Source organism: Esox lucius, chromosome 16 (genome assembly GCF_011004845.1).
Source record: "Esox lucius isolate fEsoLuc1 chromosome 16, fEsoLuc1.pri, whole genome shotgun sequence".
NCBI lineage: Eukaryota > Metazoa > Chordata > Actinopteri > Esociformes > Esocidae > Esox > Esox lucius.
In genome coordinates, this window is record NC_047584.1 from 30,537,509 (window position 1) to 30,559,333 (window position 21,825).

A 21,825-nucleotide genomic window follows, 5' to 3' on the forward strand; every position below is an offset into this window, starting at 1 on the left:
ACCAGGACCTTAATTACCATGGTACCTTTCTGGAGAACAAGTGTCTCTTCCTTACAACCTTGCTTTGCCTTCCAACCTTGCTTTGCCTCTTTCACATACTCTCGCTTACACACACACACACACACACACACACACACAGACACCCCATCTCCCTTACACACACACACATTCAAAACACACAAAATGAGGTCAGGTCTTTTGAAACATTAAAGCCACAGTCGATGACAGCTAGCGGGTATCACTTCTTCTTACACATCATTTTGTTGAGATTCTAGTCTCTGCTGCCTGTGCTGGTATCTGGTAACCATGGCAACGACTTTTGTGCTCAGTCTGAGACGCCAGTGTGGTGGATTAATTCACACTTTCACAAGGAGACCTGCAGAGATACACAGAATTGATTCCACGAGTGACTGATAATGTATGTAAAAATTACAATGTAGCCACGCATGCCTTATCGAGATTACATCTTGATTATTACCAGCAAGCTAAAGATTTAGAAGTGATAGTTAGAGCAGGGGCAATAAACGTGAAAACGCACTGACCATTTCGACCCGCGCATCACAGGCATTTTGCTGACATTGATTGTTCTTTATGATGTGTTAGACAGACATGAATACTTGTAGTTTTAAAATAAAAATTGGGGCTAATTAAAAAAAACTAATGTATTAAACGTATCATAAACGTTTTGTCATTATCACATCACTTCAGGCAGTGTTTTTGGTAATATTGACTTTTGTTAATATCCACTGGAAACCTTGCTGGGAAGATGTTTCGTTCATTACAATGCATTATCACACACAAACAGACACACACTCATTAAAATGTTATGGTGATCTTCATTTATCTGGTGACAACCTGAGGGCAGCCATTAACCTGAAGGCAGCCGTTACATGCCCACGGTCAACAGACTGGGCTGTCAGACAGAGGGATGTTACAGCCGTTTCCCTAAGGGAGTGAAGCCAGAGACAAAGTCACCAAGTTATGTAAGTCTATCAAAGTCATGATAATGAATATTTTGCCTAATATTACATGCTTATCACAACACAGTCAAAGCTCAAAGCTACATTTCATCAAAGCTCCTGTCAAAAGATGCCTCACTGCAGATGGTTTTTGATGATAGTCACAAGCTGTGAAAGAAGATATTAGAACAAGACTGTCCCAAGCGGATGTCCCTATATAGTACACTACGTTTCACCATTGTCCTATGACCTCTGGTCAAGGGTGTCTTATTACCCTACTGCTCTCTTTTCTCTGTCCTCTCCTCCTTAACTCTTCGCAGCATTAACCTACAAGAGTGAGTCACCTCCTTGATGTCTGGGTGTTGTCGCCGGGGTCACGCCACGGTTCTTTGCACTATTGGAGGGGTAAACCGTGGAGTTGTCAACTGTGATTTAGAGGTCTTACAGTGGACACGCCTTCCCCCAGAGGAAGAGTAGCTCCCTCTTGTTGAGGTTCGGTTTGAGGAGGTGGGCCTCCGGGAACTCGGGAGGCTTTAGTACTCACACTGATTGATGACAGCCTAGTAGAGATGAAACAACTCCCCTGCAATGCTGGTGCTGATGACCCAAACGATGACAAATTCCCGCTTAAACTTATTTGATTCATCAAATGTCAGACAGAAAGTTATGCCATGTCAGCAGTTGAAATAGGCAAATTGTAAGTTTGTGCTGTTTGTTTTTTGTTTGACCTTTAGGCCGACCAGGTAAGCCAATTAAGAAAAAACTTTCTTTTAGAATGATGACTGGCCAAATGCAAGGAAAACTCAGTTACACATGCCATCTATGAAAAACAATCAAAAACAAATGATATACAATAAAATAAGAGGTCAGTAAGTTTCACCAAATGAGGGGATACATATTAACAGATGGATAAGTTGCGTAGATCACCATATGAGTGAATGCTTTGTTGGAAAATATGAAACCAATTCTGATTTTAGAGTAGGGGTGGGTAAGACAGTCAGCAGCAGCAGTCTAAACATTGTTGCAGTATACAGAAAATAAGGTGGTCCGAAGAACACAACCCTGAGGAACACCTGTTGATATGTGGAGTTGGAAACTAAACCAAGCTAAACCAAGCTAAACAGCTCTCTGAGACCCCAAGGTAATTGAGTCTATTAATTAGGATGAGATTGACAGACTGAAAGACTTTGGCTTGGTCAATAAAAACAGATGCACAGTAGTGCTTGTTGTCTGTGGCAGATTTGATGTAATTTAGGACCTTGAGTGTTGCTGAGGAACACCTATGGCCAGCTCTGAAGCCTGACTGTACTGCTGAGAGGATACGATGGGACTATAAATGGTGATCTGTTTACCAGGCTTTCAAAAATGTTATATTGGAGAGCCAGGTCAGGTGTCCTTAATAGAGGTGATAAGGCTGATGCTATGCCAGTGAATTGAAGGCAGATTGTAAGAGGATGAGATGGCCCAAACTAGCAAGATACAGTACTAGAAAACAATAGATAAGACGTATAGTGTCACTCCTTAGTAAAGCAGAAGTCATCAAGCTATCTAGATGCAAGCCATGGCTTTGAATCCTTTACTTTGCTTTCATTTACCTTCCCTATGTTCTGCTTCTTTTCCTGTTTCTTGCTCAAAACTCCCAATTCTTTTAGTCAAATTTGATGAGCCACCAGAGAGCTACCTCTCTTTAATCTCCTCTCCACTTCTCTTTCATGTCCTTTCTCTCCTCTCTACCTTTCTTTGATCTCCTTTACTCCTCCTCTTTTTCCTTTTCTCCCTTGATTTTGGCCCAGGCTCCAGGAAGTCCACCAGACTTTGGCCACATCACACCATCTGCTGCATACTTCAGTTATTTGAGAAAGTCTTGAGCTATAGCTGGTGCTGAAGTAGTGAGGTGCTACTGTTGTGGTAAATACGTGCTAGTGTTGAAATAGAGAGGTGCTAGTGCTGAGGTAGAGGGTTGTGTTAGTGTTGAGGTAGAGAGGAGCTACTGTTGAGGTCGAGAGGGGCTAGTGTTGATGTAGAGGGCTGTGCAAGTGTTGAGGTAGAGGGCTGTGCTAATGTTTAGGTAGAGGGCTGTGCTAATGTTGAGGTAGAGGGCTGTGCTAGAGTTGAGGTAGAGGGCTGTGCTGATGTTTAGGTAGAGGGCTGTCTTAGATTTGAGGTAGAGGGCTGTCTTAGTGTTGAGGTAGAGGGCTATGCTAATGTAGAGGTAGAGGGCCGTGCTAGAGTTGAGGTAGAGGGGTGTGCTAATGTTTAGATAGAGGGCTGTGTTAGTGTTAAGGTAGAGGGTTGTGTTAGGGTTGAGGTAGAGGAATGTGTTAGTGTTGAGGTAGAGGGTTGTGCTTATGTTTAGGTACAGGGCTGTGTTAGTGTTGAGGTAGAGAGGAGCTAGTCTTGAGGTCGAGAGGGGCTAATGTTGAGGTAAAGGGCTATGCTAGAGTTGAGGTAGAGGGCTGTGCTAATGTTTAGGTAGAGGGCTGTCTTAGTGTTGAGGTAGAGGGCTGTGCTAATGTTGAGGTAGAGGGCTGTGCTAGTGTTGAGGTAGAGGGCTGTGCTAATGTTTAGGTAGAGGGCTGTCTTAGTGTTGAGGTAGAGGGCTGTGCTAATGTTTAGGTAGAGGAATGTGTTAGTGTTGAGGTAGAGAATTGTGTTAGTGTTGAGGTAGAGGGCTGTGCTTATGTTTAGGTACAGGGCTGTGTTAGTGTTGAGGTAGAGGGCTGTGCTAGTGTTAAGGCAGAGGGTTGTGTTAGTGTTGAGGTAGAAGGTAGTGCTAGTGTTGAAGTAGATGTTTGTGTTAGTGGTGAGGTAGAGGGTTGTGCTAGTGTTAATTTTTTTAATTTTTCTGTTTTGTTACTTTAATCTTTCTTTCCCTCTATCTTTCTTAGATCCCTTTTACTTTCCTCTGCTTACAGGAGAACAGCCTGCTGGCTGGTGTGACATTGCGGGAGCTTTCTGTCTCCTCGATTCCTGAGAGGAAATAATCTGTTGGCAATTTGGGGAATATCTTTAGATCTTTTTATTTTGTGTCAGTTTTAGTTTGGTTCCCCCGTTATTAATTGGGGTTCCAGGAATTGATTGGCTCCTTTTATGTGTGGTTCTACCTTAGGGCTGTGGCAGTACATTCAGAACTGTACAGTATGGAAAGCTCTTGACGGTTTCCATGAACCCCAATTAATACTTTTAATCTCATTAAATAGCTAGCTAGGCTGTGTTGAATGCCTCTTGACTAAATCTTATTGAGCTAAAAAAAAACATATTGTACTATTCTGTCTTAAACGAGATCCTTTGCGCAAAATTATAATAATTGTTCACGCTTTTCTTACTGTTGTTTTTTTAGCTAAACTCATGGAGGAACAGTGAGTTATACAAAGGCAAATGGTGAACTTGATACACCAACACTGTAGAATACTCCAGCTTATCTTTTCAGCTTATCGCTGATGGACAGTGATTTGTTGACATAAATGAACAGTATGTACCCACATTGTGGTATATGATAGTGAAACATTGTTTGAGCCATGTTTACACTATATTTTTTGCCATTTGCCCTTTGCCAAAACCATACCGAACAGTCACCCTCAATACGCAAAACACACGGTACCGTGGTTTAGGCATTCCACCGCGCCCCAATTCTGGCCTGATTTTACACAAACTCTTCAGTATTCTGTTCAGGACAAGAAAACTTGTTCTTTCAGTTGTTTTTTACTTCCTATGTCTTCTTGCTTTGATGGTGGAGACATGGGGTCAAAGGTTATTTCCTCTCAAGCGTGAACACAGACCGTGTCCCAGATGGCAGCCCAGTTTGTAGCATAGTGCCTTTTAAGAAGAGCCTTTATGACTATTACTGGGCAAATGAGTACACTAGTTAATAAAGTGTCATTTGAGACGGAGCAAGAAACTGGGCTACAGTGCTTCCAATATGCACTGTAGGTCGTCACTGGTTGGTAGGCTACAGGCTATACATTCTAAATGGGGGTGCAGATCTCTACGGGCATAGAAACTATACCTTTATGTGAAAAAAATCATGGGTATTGAAAGTGAGCGTCTGTAGAAATACACAGTGCAGATAATTTGGAATTTAACAAGGTTTCACTGTTGTAGATGGATGGGATAGCTGATGTACTTTGGCAGAGTGTCGCGTCTGCAGTCGATTGGAATTAATAATTTAAAATATCCTTCCAATTACATTAAGGAGTATTTCTTAAATTAAAATACCCAATTAAGAAGCAAGTATGGTTTACATCTTTGTGAACTGCAGGCTATGTATGGGATACAAAGGGTAAATCGTTTTTCTGAAATGTTTCAGATGTATTGCTTGTTGCATAAACAATATACTGCTCTGGAGTATTTGTATTCTGTTTTCTGTTTGTGTTGCCCTTCTGCATTTACCTGATACCCGCAGCTGTTGGACAGGACGTCAGAATGTGCTCTAGCTTTTCATAAGCAAATCATGAAGGCCATTTGCTCCACTAGGAACTGAAATGTGAATCTGACATTAATTACACTGTGTAAAAATTATTTATCCTCGATAGTAAGTTTTATTTCCTAATAGTTTATGCCTCAAAAGTATCGAAAATTGCTATTATTCCCCACAAATTTCAATTTTCCAGAAATTCCAGATAGATTCAGTTCTGATTAAACTTGGAGTAACTTCTAGAACTTAACAGTAGTATAAATTGTTGTATAAATACATACTTAAGCCCACCAGTTCAATATAGTTCCAGCTGCCTAAGTGGATACATATGATGAGTAAGGCTGGGAGGTCATAGGAGACTTCAGAATGGTGGTATTCCTGATGGGTCTCCAAGGCATTCCTGATGAGTCTCCAAGGCATTCCTGATGGGTCTGCAAAGCAGTTTTACCAAGTTTCCCTGCTATCTTTGCCTTTGGAACAGCAGGGACACCAAGGCGCACTACCACAGGTGGGACTGGCCACAGCGGACCAAGCTCTCTGTGGGGAAGAACAACGTGAAGTGGGAGCCACTGGTGGATATCTGGAAGGTGCACTGCACATCAATTTGGGCCTTATGAAACTATTTGTCAGATAAGGAGTCGGCAGCCTTCAAGTACCTTCAAGACTTCTTCCCTAAGCTGTCTGAGGCAAAGGTCAGAGAAGGTGTCTTCGTCGGAGTGCAATGAATTCCCTAAGAAGCTCAGTAGTAAGGAGAAAGCAGCATGGAACAACTTTGTTGCAGTGGTTTGAAGCTTCCTGGGCAATCACAATGCTGAAAAATATGTGGAGCTGGTCGAGACTTTGGTCAAGAACTACGGCACAATGGGCTGTAGTATGTCCCTTCAAGTCCATATCCTTGATGCTCATCTTGATAAAATCAAGAAGATCATGGGTGTGTACTCGCAGGCGAGTGATTCCACCAGGATATATTGGAATGTGAACGCGGGTACCAAGGACAGTATAATGAGAACATGATTGCAGACTACATTTGGGGTTTGATTTGTGACCGTGATTTACAGTATAATCGTAAATCTCGAAAAACAACTCACTTCTATATCTTTTGTAGTCATTTTGGTATTACTAATGATGTTACTTAACTATGTTCATTTGGGTTCATATGTTTTTTTTTTCTGACTTTATGTGAACGAAAAGAGATACATTTTCCAGTTTTCTCACTAGAAATAGGTACATTTATGGGGAATAATAGTCATTTTCTATACTTTTCAGGTATAAGCTATTGAAAATAACAATTACTACCCAGGAACAAAAGTTGTGTTGCATAGTGTTAATGATTTTTGAAAGATAGTCTGCAGAATGTAATTGAGCTCTAAGACAGATGCTGTGCTCTGTGTATTATCAATAATTATTTTGTTGGTATGTTGTTATAATGGAAAGGAATCAGTGTAAGCCAATGCCCATCTGTCTTGTCTGTCAGTATTTAAGCTTAATGACCACTTGGTAGTCACCATTTTGTGTAATGTTCCTGGCACTTATGCCAGATCCGCTTGTACCAAGGCTGTTTGTTATTTTGATCATCCTGTCGTTGCAGGATATGCAATCACTTACTGTATTGGAGGTTATGCCTTCAAAAATGTTGGCTCTAAAATGTTTGACCACATTTGGCCAAAAAAGAGCTTAGCTGGGGGAAGATATAGAGCACTACTTTTGAACAGAGCTATATACAAACCCGATTCCAAAAAAGTTGGGACACTGTGCAATTGTTAATAAAAACAGAATGCAATGATGTGGAAGTTTCAAATTTCAATATTTTATTCAGAATACAACATAGATGACATATCAAATGTTTAAACTGAGAAAATGTATCACTTAATAAGTTGATTTTAAATTAATGGCATCAACACATCTCAAAAAAGTTGGGGCAAGGCCATGTTTACCACTGTGTGGCATCCCCTCTTCTTTTTATAACAGACTGCAAACGTCTGGGTACTGAGGAAACAAGTTGCTCAAGTTTATGAATAGGAATGTTGTCCCATTCTTGTCCAATACAGGCTTCTAGTTGCTCAACTGTCTTAGGTCTTCTTTGTCGCACCTTCCTCTTTATGATGCGCCAAATATTTGCTATGGGTGAAAGATCTGGACTGCAGGCTGGCCATTTCAGTAACCGGATCTTTCTTCTATGCAGCCATGACATTGTAATTGATGCAGTATGTGGTCTGGCATGTTGGAAAATGCAAGGTCTTCCCTGAAAGAGACGACGTCTGGATGGGAGCATATGTTGTTCTAGAACTTGGATATAACTGTCAGCATTGATGGTGCCTTTCCAGATGTGTAGGCTGCCCATGCCCCACGCACTCATGCAACCCTCAGAGATGCAGGCTTCTGAACTGAGCGCTGATAACAACTTGGGTTGTCCTTGTCCTCTTTAGTCCGGATGACATGGCGTCCCAGTTTTCCAAAATGAACTTCACATTTTGATTTGTCTGACCACAGAACACTTTTCCTCTTTGCCACAGTCCATTTTAAATTATCCTTGGCCCAGAGAAAACACCTGCGCTTCTGGATCCTGTTTAGATACGGCTTCTTTTTGACCTATAGAGTTATAGCCGGCAACGGCGAATGGCACGGTGGATTGTGTTCACCGACAATGTTTTCTGGAAGTATTCCTGAGCCCATGTTGTGATTTCCATTACAGTATCATTCCTGTATGTGATGCAGTGCCATCTGAGGGCCCGAATATCACTAGCATCCAGTATGATTTTCCAGCCTTGACCCTTACGCACAGAGATTGTTCCAGATTCTCTAAATCTTTGGATGATATTATGTACTGTAGATGATGATAATTTCAAACTCTTTGCAATTTTTCTCTGAGAAACTCCTTTCTGATATTGCATGCATAGCATAGCATCATCTTCCGCTTAATCCGGGGCCGGGTCGCGGGGGCAGCAGTCTAAGCAGGGATGCCCAGACTTCCCTCTCCCCAGACACTTCCTCCAGCTCTTCCGGGGGGACACCGAGGCGTTCCCAGGCCAGCCGGGAGACATAGTCCCTCCAGCGTGTCCTAGGTCTTCCCCGGGGTCTCTTCCCGGTGGGACGGGACCGGAACACCTTCCCAGGAAGGCGTTCCGGAGGCATCCGAAACAGATGCCCAAGCCACCTCAGCTGACCCCTCTCGATGTGGAGGAGCAGCGGCTCTACTCTGAGCTCCTCCCGGGTGACCGAGCTTCTCACCCTATCTCTAAGGGATCGCCCAGCCACCCTGCGGAGAAAGCTCATTTCGGCCGCCTGTATCCGGGATCTTGTCCTTTCGGTCATGACCCAAAGCTCATGACCATAGGTGAGAGTAGGAACGTAGATTGACCGGTAAATCGAGAGCTTCGCCTTGCGGCTCAGCTCTTTCTTCACCACAACAGACCGATACATCGACCGCATTACTGCAGAAGCTGCACCGATCCGTCTGTCAATCTCCCGTTCCATCCTTCCCTCATTCGTGAACAGGACCCCTAGATACTTAAACTCCTCCACTTGAGGCAGGCACTCTCCACCAACCTGAAGTGGGCAAGCCACCCTTTTCCGACTGAGGACCATGGCCTCGGATTTGGAGGTACTGATTTTCATCCCCACCGCTTCACACTCGGCTGCAAACCGTCCAAGTGCATGCTGAAGGTCCTGGCTTGAAGGGGCCAACACGACAACATCATCCGCAAAGAGCAGAGACGAAATCGTGTGGTCCCCAAACCTGACACCCTCCGGCCCCTGGCTGCGCCTAGAAATTCTGTCCATAAAAATTACAAACAGAACCGGTGACAAAGGGCAGCCCTGCCGGAGTCCAACATGCACAGGGAACAAGTCTGACTTACTGCCGGCAATGCGGACCAAGCTCCTGCTTCGGTCGTACAGGGACCTGACAGCCCTTAGCAAAGGACCCAGGACCCCATATTCCCGAAGCACTCTCCACAGGATGCCACGAGGGACACAGTCGAATGCCTTCTCCAAATCCACAAAACACATGTGGACTGGTTGGGCAAACTCCCATGAACCCTCCATCACCCTGTAGAGGGTATAGAGCTGGTCCAGTGTTCCGCGGCCTGGACGAAAACCACACTGTTCCTCCTGAATCCGAGGTTCTACTATCGGCCGTATTCTCCTCTCCAGAACCCTGGCATAGACTTTCCCGGGGAGGCTGAGAAGTGTGATCCCCCTATAGTTGGAACACACCCTCCGGTCCCCCTTCTTATAAAGAGGGACCACCACCCCGGTCTGCCATCCCAGAGGCACTGTCCCCGACTGCCACGCGATGTTGCACAGGCGTGTCAGCCAAGACAGCCCCACAACATCCAGAGACTTGAGGTACTCAGGGCGGATCTCATCCACCCCCGGTGCCTTGCCACCGAGGAGTTTCTTAACCACCTCGGTGACTTCAGCCCGGGTGATGGACGAGTCCACCTCTGAGCCCTCATCCTCTGCTTCCTCAATGGAAGACGTGACGGCGGGATTGAGGAGATCCTCGAAGTACTCCTTCCACCGCCCCGACGACATCCCCAGTTGAGGTCAACAGCTGCCCACCTCTACTGTAAACAGCGTTGGTAGGGCACTGTTTCCCTCTCCTGAGGCGCCGGATGGTTTGCCAGAATCTCTTCGAGGCCAGCCGATAGTCCTTCTCCATGGCCTCACCAAACTCCTCCCAGGCCCGAGTTTTTGCCTCCACAACCACCCGGGCTGCAGTCCGCTTGGCCTGGCGGTACCCGTCAGCTGCCTCTGGAGTCCCACAAGCCAACCAGGCCTGATAGGACTCCTTCTTCTGCTTGACAGCATCCCTTACTTCCGGTGTCCACCACCGGGTTCGGGGATTGCCGCCTCGACAGGTACCGGAGACCTTACGGCCACAGCTCCGAGCGGCCGCTTCGACAATGGCGGTGGAGAACATGGTCCACTCGGACTCAATATCTCCAGCCTCCCTCGGGATCCAGTCAAAGCTCTGCCGGAGGTGGGAGTTAAAGATCTCTCTGACAGGAGACTCGGCCAGACGTTCCCAGCAGACCCTTACAGTACGCTTGGGCCTGCCGAGTCTGTCCAGCTTCCTCCCCCGCCATCGGATCCAACTCACAACCAGGTGGTGATCAGTTGACAGCTCCGCCCCTCTCTTCACCCGAGTGTCCAAGACATGTGGCCGCAGGTCAGATGAAACGACAACAAAGTCGATCATCGACCTGCGGCCTAGGGTGTCCTGGTGCCACGTGCACTGATGGACACCCTTATGCTTGAACATGGTGTTCGTTATGGACAAACTGTGACTAGCACAGAAGTCCAATAACTGAACACCGCTCGGGTTCAGATCAGGGGGGCCATTCCTCCCAATCACGCCCCTCCAGGTGTCACTGTCGTTGCCCACGTGGGCGTTGAAGTCCCCCAGTAGAACGATAGAGTCCCCAGTCGGAGCACTTTCCAGCACCCCTCCCAGAGACTCCAAGAAGGTTGGGTACTCTGCACTGCCGTTCGGCCCGTAGGCACAAACAACAGTGAGAGACCTATCCCCGACCCGTAGGCGCAGGGAAACGACCCTCTCGTTCACCGGGGTAAACTCCAACACATGGCGGCAGAGCTGGGGAGCTATAAGCAAACCCACACCAGCCCGCCGCCTCTCACCATGGGCAACTCCAGAGTGGTGAGGAGTCCATCCTCTCTCAAGGAGTGTGGTTCCAGAGCCCAAGCCGTGCGTAGAGGTGATCCCGACTACCTCTAGTCGGAAACTCTCAACCTCACGCACCATCTCAGGCTCCTTCCCCGCCCGATCCTCTCTGCACCGGCCCCTTATGGTCCCTCCCGTGGGTGGTGAGCCCACGGGAGGGCGGCCCCATGTCGCTCGTTCGGGCTGGGCCCGGCCGGGCCCCATGGGGAAAGGCCCGGCCACCAGGCGCTCGCGAACGAGCCCCAACCCCGGGCCTGGCTCCAGGGTGGGGCCCCGGCTGCGCCATGCCGGGCGACGTCACAGAACACATGATTTTTTTCTTCATTAAGGGGTTTTTGAACCGCTCTTAGTCTGACCCGTCGCCTAGGACCTGTTTGCCTTGGGAGACCCTACCAGGGGCATATAGCCCCAGACAACATAGCTCCTAGGGTCACTCGGGTACTCAAACCCCTCCACCACGTTAAGGTGGCAGTTCAAGGAGAGGCCTTTCTGATATTGCTCCACCATTTTTCGCCACAGCATTGGGGGAATTGGTGATCCTCTGCCCATTTTGACTTCTGAGAGACACTGCCACTCTGAGAGGCTCTTTTTATACCCAATCATGTTGCCAATTGACATAATAAGTTGCAAATTGGTCCTCCAGCTGTTCCTTATCTGTACATTTAACTTTTCCAGCCTCTTATTGCTACCTGTCCCAACTTTTTTGGAATGTGTAGCTCTCATGAAATCCAAAATGAGCAAATATTTGGCATGACATTACAAAATGTCTTACTTTCAACATTTGATATGTTATCTATATTCTATTGTGAATTAAATATGAGTTCATGAGATTTGTAAATTATTCCATTCCTTTTTTACTCACAATTTGTATAGTGTCCCAACTTTTTGGGAATCGGGTTTGTACATTGGTGCTATAAAGTAGTGGAAAGTAGGTTGTAAATAGAATGCCATCAATAGGTTTAAAATGCAACAATGTCATTTGTAAGGCCTGAGCTTGAAAGTAACACAACTTGAGAAATGTATTCAGGAATATCAAGGGCAATTTTCTTTTTTAACGAGACGGAACGCTGAGTTAATGCCTTTAAATGTGGCCTACTGTCAGATTTATGCAAACGTGATGATTTTAATACAACAAAGGTGATATGTATTCAGGGTATTTTTTGCCTAGAAGCCAAGTTGTTGCCGTTTCTTATACTAGATCACAGTCCTTTAGAGAATTTCTCTCATAGCCTTGGCAAACGTCTAAGCTACTCATGTTTCAGACCATTGGGAGGCTACAGATGACATTATTTTGTTGTTGTCTATGGGTCGCAGACTTCAGGCAATTACTGCATGCTAATGACATGAAAATAAATACCAAGATGCAGACACCAATATTTACCAAATAATCCTTCAAATAAAAGCTTAGAATCTATATCTTAGTCTCTTGATTTAAAATTAAAAAAAATTGAAAAAATAGCAAAAATAATAATTTTTAAAAACTGTCCCAATAAGTACTGTGAGGGCACTGCATCTCCGTGGCTAATTCCCTCTAAAATCCATCTAGGCACTTACTGTTTAAATATTTATGTGCTCTCAAAACTTTCTACTGCATTATGGGAGTCGTAATCTGTGTGGCCAGAAACAGCATGTGGTTAGCCGCATACCCACAGACTATTAAAGAGAGTTTCACCAACCCTTTCTGTCTGAGTCTCACGGGTCTCCTCGTGTACACGTTAAGTGGCGTGCAATCCCCAGCCTACATTATACAGTGCACTACGACTCATAGGATCCTAGTTAAAAATAGTGCGTTATGTGGGGATTAGTGTCATATTCGGGACACACCAAGCTCTAAATTAAGTAATCAATATTTAACTGAGGATCAATGTCTGAGGTACTAGCTATTCTGCCTGGATGCACCCAGGCTTATTGGGCACCCAGAATGGCCCAATAGATAGCGAAAAGAAAGATAATCGTGAAATGTTGGCCTTAATATGATTGCAGTTCTTAATCTTCCCTCAGTAGGATGGCTGTAGTAAACACAAATGTAATGGAGTTAGGGTTTGTTTCACATTTACATGTATTTAATATTGCGAGTGTTTGCAACAGAAATCAACATATTAAAACCTCCAAATGAATGGGTGTTCATTAAGTAATTTCTCAAACGCAGAGTTACCAATATTTTTTTATGTTCCTGTACACTACAGTCCTAGCCTTGTCGTTCTGAGTCGTTAAAACCCTACATCACCAAAACAGAATGCGAAGTACATCAGAACCAATGGATACAAAACATAGTCTCACGAGACAATGTAGCCTGAGGCCAGAGAGTTGAATAACAAACATCCAGGAATGTGCAACACAGTACCGTGAATTTTAATGTGCAGTTGTAGAGCTGCTGTTGTCTCTGCGAGGCCCTCTCAAACAACGCTCTCAGCAGTTGACTCCAGCGTCTCCATGGATACCTGGCGGTCAGACAAGATGCACTTAACGTCACGTGATACAATGTGTGCTGGCCATGTGAACCGGGCACCTCTCCAGGCGCTTCATACACGTAATGAGAAATCCTCAGGTAATTTCAGCAGGACGTAACGTTTTGGAATGATAAGGTGGAATAAAAACCCTCTCTAGACTGGACTAGAATATAAACGCAACATGCAACTTTTTCAGTGATTTTACTGAGTTACAGTTTATATAATGAAATTAGTAGCCTGTGTTCACCTTAATTCATTTGGACTTGAACTATGGATTTGACATGAGAGAAACACGTTTTTTTGTGCGTATAGAACTTCTCAGGGATATTTTATTTCAGAAACATAGGGACGTCACTTTACATGTAGAGTTCAATACATGAACGTCTTTAAAAACATTTAGCAACAGAATTTAGCATTGAGATAGTACTGCTGTGTCACCAGTTAAAACGTCATCTGATTTTGATCCGCTGACTGTCAGAATGTAGTACGTCTGAGCCTAGCACTCTGTCACACATCATTTGGTGTGACAAAACAACGGCTGTGTTTTCAAAAGACAGTAATACATCAAATCCTGGACTGTACAGCAAAACCTCATTCAACACGTGCCGCTTACATTGTAATCCTGTAGCTTTTCTCCAACCACGGGGTTTATTGTAAGGAAGCCCCTTTTTGGAGGATTTCCATTGCAGTAGGCCACTGTAGTCTTTCATAATTCATTCAGATTCATCAGTCTTCTTCCACCTCCTCACCCCCGCCCCCACGCCTTCAATTAACTTTCCCATTCCACACATGTACCCTAGTGTATGCTAATATTAATAGCGGCGTTTGGAAGTGGGTTGTGAAGAAATTTACTGTGTAGTTTCTCCTCCTCACCATCCCCCTCACTGGACTCATTTGGCTTTGAGGAGGTTGTAGGTAGGCCTCTTCACTTCAGTAACACAGGTGGAGTTTCATAATATTACACAGGCTTCCCAAATGGCACTTCTTTCCCTATATCTAGCACTGGTGCACTATGTAGCGAATATGATGCTAATTGGAACGCTCTGAAGAAGTGCATTCGGATGGGATAATGGGTGCCATTTGTTACTCTGGTACTCAATGGGCATCATAACATTATTTGTAAAATAGGTTACATGCCTTCGGGAATGTGTTCAGACACTTTGACTTTCTCAAAATGTTCTTCTGCTATAGAGTTGCCCACAATCTACACACAATACCCCATAATGACAAGGCGTAACACATTTTTATTGCCAGTGTATTGCAAATAAAATCAGAAATATCTCAGATTTGTATTCAGACTCTTTATTCAGTACTTTGTGGAAGCTGCTTTTAAGTCCAGGCAAAGCCTGAAGAGCGCAGTTTACCGATGCTCCCCATTTAATCTGACAGAGCTTGAGAGGGAAACTGCTGAAATACAGGTTTTCCCACAGACTGGTCTGGGTATTGTATAAAATCCTACAACTACTACCAGACTGGTATGGGTACTGTTTAAAATCCTACAACTACTACCAGACTTGTCTTGGTACTGTATAAAACCCTCCAACTACTACCAGACTGGTCTGGGTACTGTATAAAATCCTACAACTACTACCAGACTGATCTGGGTACTGTATAAAATCCTACAACTACTACCAGGATTTCCTGCCTCACAGACATGACTTCTGTTCAGAGTGTGTGTGGCCACAGGATTAATATTGTAAATAAAGGCACTGCATGAACTATGCCATGGTCGGTCTGAATTAATCCCAGACGTTTTTTATCCACTCAATGTATTTAAGCTGGTTTTTTTTTCTGTTGTTCAGGTGTGTTAAGATTTTTTTCAGGCACCTCATGATTTCCACAATAGCACACTGTACTGTGCATGCCTTAGGCAACCGAAAGATGAATTAAAGCCATTTATTTGGGTAGTTAGGGATCATTTGTAAAAAAAAATATATAATATAATATATAAAAAGTATTTAAATATAAAAACATAAATTATCCATTTCTTTCACATACCTATGTCAGTGATGAATCAGTTGATGAACAATTTTTTGGCTATTGATTATTTATGTGAAAAGTTATATGAAAACTGTATTTAAATACATTTGCATGACGTTTCCCTTGACATGAACCCTGTGTTAGTCAGCACCTTTCACCTGCTGATGAGAGCGGTCTTGGGGCTGAATGAACAGTCCTCCTTTGTGTCATCTTTGTGTCAGTGTAATATACAGAGCTACTGAGTGCCAAGCCGTAATACGAGTGTACCATGTAATTCGAAACCCAATCCCGCAAAACCAAAGGCTATTATAACCCGTGCCTCTGTGTTTGTGTGTGTGTGCGTGTGTGTGCCAGTGTGTGCGCGCATGTGCTAGTTAGTGCATGTGTGTGCCAGTGTGTGTGTGTGTGTGTGTGTGTTTGTGCACGTGTAATCCCCCAGAGGTCTTTCTGGCATTTTAGCTGCCCATGCAATTAAGGGAGTGGAATCCCAGCTGAACTAAAATATGTGAAGTGCAAACTGGAAAAGCCTCAATAGTGCTTTTTAATCTCTTGAGAAACGCCTCGAAAAACTAACACGTATTCTCAGAGGTATAGCCTAGGCATTACGCAGTGTAATAAACCCTACATTGACAATTCTTTAAGTGTTTTGTTTCTGGGTTCGATTTGTTTGCTCACTCTATTAACATTTAATGGTGTTCTCATAGACTGGGGCCGTGGAGATGATGTATGCTGGGTATTTGTGTTGCATCGTCTGAGACACTGTTCCAAGAGGGAGACAGACAGTTTAATCTGTAGGCTAGCAGATGTCTAAAAGGCAGACAGACAGTTTAATCTGTAGGCTAGCAGATGTCTAAAAGGCAGAAAGACAGTTTAATCTGTAGGCTAGCAGATGTCTAAAAGGCAGAAAGACAGTTTAATCTGTAGGCTAGCAGATGTCTAAAAGGCAGAAAGACAGTTTAATCTGTAGGCTAGCAGATGTCTAAAAGGCAGACAGACAGTTTAATCTGTAGGCTAGCAGATGTCTAAAAGGCAGACAGACAGTTTAATCTGTTACCTGGCGGACATCTAGAAGACAGACAGTTTATACCTGTAGGTTAGCAGAAATCTAAAACAGACACAGGCAGACTGTTTAATATGTGGGCTAGAAGATGTCAAAAAGGCAGACAGACAGTTTAATCTTTAGGCTAGCAGATGTCTGAAAGAGAGACAGACAGACAGTTTAATCTGTTAACTGGTGGATATGTAATAGACAGACACTTTATACCTGTAGTTTGGCAGAGATCTAAAACAGAGACAGACAGACAGTTTAATATGTTTGCCGGTTGAAGTCTAAAAGGCAGACAGACAGTTTAATATGTAGGCTGGTTGAAGTCTAAAAGGCAGACAGACAGTTTAATATGTAGGCTGGTTAAAGCCTAAAAGGCAGAAAGACAGTTTATTGTGTAGGCCGGTTAAAGTACAAAGGGCAGTCAGACACTTTTATGTGGGCCAATTAAAGTCTAAAAGGCAGACAGACAGATTTAACTGTAAACCAGCACCCCAGAATTTAGCACCCCTGTTGGACCAGGGCCCAGAGTGCATCTTCTGGGGGTGAAGGGAAAGCCCCTACGCTACGGGTGACATGGGGCTTATTGCACTGTGACAGCCGCCCAGACAATATCAATATACAGTATCTCACAAAAGTTAGTACACCCCTCACATTTCTGTTAATATTTCAGTATATCTTTTCATGTGACAACACTGAAGAAATGACACTTTGCTACAATGTAAAGTAGTGAGTGTACAGCTTGTATAACAGTGTAAATTTGCTGCCCCTCAAAATAACACAACACACTGGCAACAAAAGTGAGTACACCCCTAAGTGAAAATTTCCAAATTGGGCCAAATTAGCAGTTTTCCCGTTGTCATGTGACTCATTAGTGTTACAAGGTCTCAGGTGTGAATGGGGAGCAGGTGTGTTAAATTTGGTGTCATCGCTCTCACACTCCCTCATACTGGTCACTGGAAGTTCAACATGGCACCTCATGGCAAATAACTCTCTGAGGATCTGAAGAAAATAATTTTTGCTTTACATAAAGATGGCCTAGGCTATAAGAAGATTGCCAAGACCCTAAAACTGAGCTGCAGCACGGTGACCAAGACCATACAGCGGTTTAACAGGACAGGTTCCACTCAGAACAGGCCTTGCCATGGTCGACCAAAGAAGTTGAGTGCACATGCTCAGCGTCATATCCAGAGGTTGTCTTTGGGAAATAGATGTATGAGTGCTGCCAGCATTGCTGCAGAGGTTGAAGGGGTGGGGGGTCAGCCTGTCAGTGCTCAGACCATATGCCGCACACTGCATCAAATTGGACTGCATGGCTGTCGTCCCAAAGATGATGCACAAGAAAGCCCGCAAACAGTTTGCTGAAGACAAGCAGACTACGGACATGGATTACTGGAACCATGTCCTGTGTTTGGCTGAGACCAAGATAAACTTATTTGGTCCAGATGGTGTCAAGCGTGCGTGGCGGCAATCAGGTGAGGAGTGCAAAGACAAGTGTGTCTTGCCTACAGACAGGCATGGTGGTGGGAGGGTCATGGTCTGGGGCTGCATGGGTGCTGCCGGCACTGAGGAGCTACAGTTCATTGAGGGAACCATGAATGCCAACATGTACTATGACACACTGAAGCAGAGCATGATAACCCTCCCTTCGGAGACTGGGCCGCAGGGCAGTATTCCAACATGATAACGACCCCAAACACACCTCCAAGACAACCACTGCCTTGCTAAAGAAGCTGAGGGTAAAGGTGATGGACTGGCCAAGCATGTCTCCAGACCTAAACCCTATTGAGTATCTGTGGGGCATCCTCAAATGGAAGGGGGAGGAGCGCATGGTCTCTAACATCCACCAGGTGAGTGGTGTCGTCATGGAGGAGTGGAAGAGGACTCCAGTGGCAACCTGTTAAGCTCTGGTGAACTCCATGCCCAAGAGGGTTAAGGCAGTGATGGAAAATGATGGTGGCCACACAAAATATTGACAGTTTGGGCCCAATTTGGACATTTTCACTTAGGGGTGTACTCACTTTTGTTGCCAGCGGTTTAGACATTAATGGCTGCGTGTTGAGTTATTTTGAGGGGACAGCAAATTTACACTGTTATACAAGCTGTACACTCACTACTTTACAATGTAGCAAAGTGTCATTTCTTCAGTGTTGTCACATGAAAAGATATACTCAAGTATTTACAAAAATGTGAGGGGTGTACTCCCTTTTGTGAGATACTGTAGTTAATAGGGCCCCATTTGAAATGCAACACCAACAGGTCCCAGTTGGTGGAGCGAGACCTTACTCCACTGGACTTCTCACACCAGGTTAATTTGCGTTTTAATGTTTTCAGAACACGATTCCACTCGTGCTCAACACCTGTGTGAGTCTGTAGTATAATGGGATGAGCCTTGAGACACAGTGATCGCTCTCCTCTAATCCCTTTTCTGTCCCCCTGTCTCTCTGTCCCTTTGTCCCTCAGGTAATCTCTGCCCTAGCTGTGGCCCAGGGCCCTGATGACGCTTGCCAGTGCTGAGCTCAGTGCTGGACCAGAGCTAGATCCCATACTGTTCTGCCAAACAGTGATCAACTGTCCTTTAATTTCATGGCTGGTTCACATTCCATTACAGATAAGATTGGCTTCTCCATAGAGAAATAGTTTTAAAGTGCCTGTTCTGTTTTTTTTCTCTTCTAGGGGAGATGGAGATCGCTCCTCCCACATCGGCCCAGCTGAGATACGGTAAGATGGACATGCCAGAGATAACACGTGTTTGAAAATAATACAGTGGGGAGAACAAGTATTTGATACACTGCCGAATTTGCAGGTTTTCCCACTGACAAAGCATGTAGAGGTCTGTCATTTTTATCATAGGTACTCTTGATAAAATCATAGGTACTCTAAAACAAAAATCCAGAAAATCACATTGTATGATTTCTAAGTAAACCTTTGTTTGCAATTACAGAGATCATACGTTTCCTGTAGTTCTTGACCAGGTTTGCACACACTGCAGCAGGGATTTTGGCCCACTCCTCCATACAGACCTTCTCCAGATCCTTCAGGTTTCGGGGCAGTCGCTGCGCAATACGGACTTTCAGCTCCCTCCAAAGATTTTCTATTGGGTTCAGGTCTGGAGACTGTTTTGGCCACTCCAGGACCTTGAGATGCTTCTTACGGAGCCACTCCTTAGTTGCCCTGGCTGTGTGTTTCGGGTCGTTGTCATGCTGGAAAATCCAGCCACAACACATCTTCAATGCTCTTACTGAGGGAAGGAGGTTGTTGGCCAAGATCTCGTGATACATGGCCCCATCCATCCTCCCCTCAATACAGTGCAGTCGTCCTGTCCCCTTTGTCCTCGTGCTCCCTTTCTGCAGTTCAAGAGAGAACTATTCACCCCTGAACACCGGAGGCTAAGTATCATTACAATGCCTTTTCACTGTAATTGTTGTAGCAACAACACGGAGGAGAATGTTCGTCTTAAGTTAAAGATAGCAGAGTTAGAGGCTCGGCTTCTGACGCAAATGCCAGGCAAGGATTATGCTAGTGTAGAAATAGAAAAATCTGCGTCAGTGCCACCAGGTAGAAACGATAGTTTTGTTAGCCCCCCGGCACAGCTCCTGCAGCCGGGCAATAACTTTCTCTTGGTCACTGGGAAGAAATGCCGTCGACCAGTTAAACCTGAATCGTTGCTAAAACCAACTGAGACTTTGAACAGGTTTTCCCCACTGGAGTCGGAGTCAAGGCCCGAGCCGTCTTCGGAGGGGAATGGTCGGCAGGCATGTTCTACCGGTGGACTTGAAAAACTGAAAACTTTAGTCATTGGCGATTCCATCACACGCAGTATTAGACTAAAGAATCAGCCGGCGATCGTACATTGTTTACCGGGGGGCAGAGCCACCGACGTAGCCGCAAATCTGGGGTTGGTGCTAGCGAAGTCTAAAACTGGCAAGTATAGAGAGTACAGAGATATTGTTATCCACGTTGGCACCAACGATGTTAGGATGAAACAGTCAGAGGTTACGAAGCAGAACATAGCATCAGCGTGTAAATTAGCTAGAAAGATGTGTCGGCATCGAGTAATTGTCTCTGGCCCCCTCCCAGCTAAGGGTGGTGACGAGCTCTACAGCAGACTTGCGCAACTCAATCGCTGGCTGAAAACGGAGTTCTGCCCGTCGCAGGAGGTAGAGTTTGTAGATAACTGGCCTTCTTTTTGGGACTCTCCCAGAAATAGGGCCAGGCCTGATCTGCTGAGGAGCGACGGACTCCATCCTAGCTGGAGTGGTGCTCTTCTTTTGTCTAGGAACATTGACAGGAGTCTCACTCCTATAGCTTTAACATGAGATAGGGTGCAGGTCAGGCTGCAGGCTGTTAGCCAGCCTGCTAGCATAGTGGAGTCTGTCAATAGCATAGCCAGAGTAGTTAGTACAGCTTTACCTATTGTCACTGTGACTTGTTCCAGGCTGAGAAAAGTTAAACAAGGTAGTGCTAACAAAAACAACCTTATTAAGATAAAGCCTTCCTCCACCTCGGTCAAAAATAAAAATAATTGTATCACTTCGCATCTCAAAATGGGACTCCTAAATATTAGATCTCTTGCTCCAAAGGCAGTTGCGGTAAATTAATTAATCTCTGATCATAAACTAGATGCTATTGGTTTATGTGAAACGTGGCTAAAGCCTAATGAATTCACTGCCTTAAATGAGGCCTCTCCTCCTGGCTATACTAGTGATCATATCCCTCGTGCGTCCAGAAAAGGAGGGGGTGTCGCTAATATTTATGACAGTAAATATAAACTTACTCTCAAACATATCACAGAGTTTCATTCTTTCGAAGTTTTACTCATGAAAGTTACCAGGCCGATAAATCATTTTACATAGCTACTATTTATAGGCCCCCCGGGCCATACACATTGTTCCTCAATGAGTTTCCAGAATTCTTGTCTAACCTTGTAGTCATGGCAGATAGTATTCTAATTTTTGGCGATTTCAATATCCATATGGAAAACCCCAATGATCCTCTTCAAAAAGCCTTTCAAGCCATAATCGACTCAATGGGTTTCATCCAACATGTCTCAGGTCCAACACATTGCCACAATCATACCTTAGATTTAGTCCTGTCACGAGAAATAGATATTGTAGATCTAATAATTTACCCCCAAAATCCTGGATTATCGGATCACTGTCTTATTACATTTACCGTTAAAACAAGAAATCCACTTGCCCCCCAAACAATGAGTTTCAAAAGCCGTACTATAAATTCTCGGATTACAAATAAATTCCTTGATATTCTTACTAGTTCGCTCATAAATGACA

The 21,825-nt window shown here is 44.5% G+C and overlaps 1 protein-coding gene across 2 annotated transcripts in view; it reads left to right on the forward strand.

The window, feature by feature from the left end:
• The window catches only part of LOC105007466 (transmembrane protein 65), a 47,613-nt gene that overhangs the window by 7,552 nt on the left and 18,236 nt on the right, over positions 1-21,825 (forward strand). For both annotated transcript variants that reach the window (XM_013137718.3, XM_034286942.1), the window contains exon 3: positions 19,211-19,255. In XM_013137718.3, coding sequence (XP_012993172.1) covers positions 19,211-19,255 — 45 coding nt within the window. The remainder of the gene's footprint in view (positions 1-19,210; positions 19,256-21,825) is intronic.